We start from the raw sequence: 3,145 nt of genomic DNA, 5'->3' as shown, positions 1-3,145 counted from the left end.
TGCAGCCCCAGCTGTCCTGGAACTCACTATGTAGATCAGGCTGGCCTTGAACTCACAGAGATCCACCTGCCTCTGCCTCCCGAGTGCTGGGATTAAAGGTGTGCGCCACCACGCCTCACTTTTCCTCACGTTTTTGAGTCTCACTTTTTCCTTCTGTGGATGGCGATGATGTCGGTAGTGGGTACCCCACTGGCACAGACAGGGGCTGAGCAGGGCTGTGTGCTAGGTGCTAGGATGCAGGGTTAGATGGGAGGTTACCTTGGCCTTCCAGGGCTGATGGTTCAGGGGAAAGCAGAGCCAAGACCCAGAGGGCTGTTGCTGGAGCCCTATGGCCGGCTCCCATTCTGCCTCTTCTGCCACCTTGGGCAGACCTCCAACCTCCATGGGCCTTGGTTTCTCATCTGCAAACATCACAGTTGTAGCTGAAATATAGTGGGGTACACGGTGGCGTGCACAGTGCCTGCAGGGGTGGTAGCCCAAACGCTGCACGTGAACGGCAGACATGGCTGTTGTCACAGTGGAGTCTGGAGTGAAGGTCAAGGAAAACACAGAGTAGTTCCCCATCTCCCAACAAGGTGTACCAGCCAAACACCCCAGGGTGGCATTCCTGATAAAGAGTACAGTGTCTACCATGGTGGGTATGGGAAATGAGTTCAAACTGAAGTGAGTTAGGGATCATGGGGCCCAGGTGTACCCTGGGGCATTCTTCACCCTGATGGATGGTCAGACACTGGCTATTTGGGATACAGAGCTCATGCCCTTCCTGGGCCTGGGCTTAGCTCCCACTAGGCCTCCTTTCCTCTATTACCTCTACCCCAGATCCTTCTGTAATTCTGAAAAGAGCTGAGACCTATGGGGCCTTGCCAGTCACTGGGGAGCTTTAGCCTCTGTGCCTTGGTTTACTGCTCTGTGAAGTGGGTTGTGTGGAGTCTGCTGGATGGCTGGTACTCCCTAGCCAGCAGTTACCGCCATATTGGTTTTCTCTTCCATCCTGGCAGCTTGCAGCTGCTGGAGCAGCAGGTGGTGGGGGGCGAGCAGGCGAAGAACAAGGATCTGAAGGAGAAGCACAAACGACGCAAGCGGTATGCCGACGAGCGCAAAAAGCAGCTGGTGGCAGCGCTGCAGAACTCCGATGAGGACAGCGGGGACTGGGTGCTGCTCAATGTCTACGACTCCATCCAGGAGGAAGTGAGGGCCAAGAGCAAGCTTCTGGAGAAGATGCAGAAGAAGGTGAGGCCCCAGTTCAGGCCCCTAGCCCCATCTGCCCAGAGATGGGTCATCCCCCAGATGGCATCTTCACATGCTGGGACAGCAGGCATCCTCCAGTCTTCACACAGCACTTAGTAAGTGCTTGCTGTATGTGTCTTCAGCTTCTGGCAGCACAGTGGTCATACTGACAGAACACGGGAGAATGTATGTATATAGGAAAGTAATCAGAGAACAAGCACGAAGAATGTCTGGAGTCATGAGTTGCATGGAGACCAAGGGAGGCCGGCTCTGTCCATTTTGCAGTTAGAAAGGTTAAGCGCACAGATGTGCAGCTGAATCCACTTCCACGATGTGCACAGGAAGCCAGCATCTGGGAGACTGGGAAGCTGAGCACTAAAAGAACCCTGTACTGGGGCCACCATGGTGAGGGGATGGGGTGTCATCATGGAGGGGGGCACTTCTCGGGGGGCTGAAAGATAAGAGTCAGCTGGATGGTGTGAAGGCAGAATATTTGGGGCACACAAACTCCTTCCCAGATATTGTAGTCTGGGCCTCGTGATGGCCCCTTGGTGAAATAAAGGGGCCCCCTACAGCACTGGGCACCAGGGGAACCCCTGTAAAGCTGATACATGTAAGTTTTTTTTTATTTTAATATTTTTATTTTATGTGTATGCGTGGATTGCCTGCATGTAGGTAAGTGCACCCATGTCGTGCCATGCCCGTGGAGGTCAGAAGAGGCTGTAGGATCCCCTGGGACTGAAGTTATGGACAGTTGTTAGCTGCCATGTGGGTGCTGGGATTCGAACCTGGGTCTTCTACAAGAACAATCAGTGTTCTTAATTGCTGAGGCATCTCTCCAGCCCCCATTTAAGTTTTTTAAAAGACTTATTTATTTTTTGTTTTGCCACGCCTTTAATCCCAGCACTTGGGAGGCAGAGGCAGGGGGATCTCTGTGAGTCCGCGGCCAGCCTGGTTTATATAGCAAGTTCCAGGACAGCTGGGGCCACAGGGAGACCCTGTCTCAAAAAGACCAAAAAAAAAAAAGATATGCGCAGCCACGTCCAGCATATTTATTTTATGTGTATGAGAGTTTTACCTGCATGTCCATAAGTGCACCACTTGTGTGCCTGGTGCCCACAGAGGCCAGAAGAGGGTATTGAATCCCCTGGAACTGGAATTACAGATGTTTGTTAGCCACCATGTGGGTGCTGGGAACCAAACCTGGGCCCTCTGCAAGATCAGCCAGTGCTCTTAACTGCGAGTCAGCTCTCCAGCCTCCCTTACGTTTCTATTATTTATTTGTTTGTTTGTGTAGTTATTTATATTTTTAATTATGCGCATGTGCATATGCATATGTGGTAGGGGGTGTTTGCACGTATATGCAGGTGTCCTTGGAAACCAGAGGTGTTAGATCTCCCATGAGCTGGAGTTCCAGGTGGTTGTGAGTCACCTGATGTAGTCACTGGGGATTGAACTCAGGTCCTCTGAAAGCCCAGTATGTGCTCTTAACCCCTGAGCCCATGTCTCCATCCTCCCTCCTGTTTCTTTCTTTTTTTAAAAAAAATAAATAATTTATTGAGAATTCATACTTGCATATAAGGTGTTTTGATCAAATCCATGCCCACTCCCTCCCCTCGAAATCCTCCCATATCTCTGTAGTCACTGGGGATTGAACTCAGGTCCTCTGAAAGCCCAGTATGTGCTCTTAACCCCTGAGCCCATGTCTCCATCCTCCCTCCTGTTTCTTTCTTTTTTTAAAAAAAATAAATAATTTATTGAGAATTCATACTTGCATATAAGGTGTTTTGATCAAATCCATGCCCACTCCCTCCCCTCGAAATCCTCCCATATCTCCCCATCATTTTTTTCTGATAACTTCATGTACTCTTTCTTCTTTTATTTTTTTATGGTTTTTTTGCTACTCTAACATCCCCCA

At 50.1% G+C, this 3,145-nt stretch overlaps 1 protein-coding gene across 9 annotated transcripts in view; it reads left to right on the top strand.

The window, feature by feature from the left end:
* The window catches only part of Kif17 (kinesin family member 17), a 71,471-nt gene that overhangs the window by 32,132 nt on the left and 36,194 nt on the right, over positions 1-3,145 (top strand). For all 9 annotated transcript variants that reach the window (XM_008838598.2, XM_008838597.2, XM_017799519.2 and 6 more), the window contains exon 11: positions 999-1,230. In XM_008838598.2, coding sequence (XP_008836820.1) covers positions 999-1,230 — 232 coding nt within the window. The remainder of the gene's footprint in view (positions 1-998; positions 1,231-3,145) is intronic.

Source organism: Nannospalax galili, unplaced genomic scaffold (assembly GCF_000622305.1).
Source record: "Nannospalax galili isolate Female #2095 unplaced genomic scaffold, S.galili_v1.0 scaffold2019, whole genome shotgun sequence".
In the NCBI taxonomy this organism is placed as follows: domain Eukaryota; kingdom Metazoa; phylum Chordata; class Mammalia; order Rodentia; family Spalacidae; genus Nannospalax; species Nannospalax galili.
This window is presented reverse-complemented; position numbering and strand designations above follow the sequence as displayed.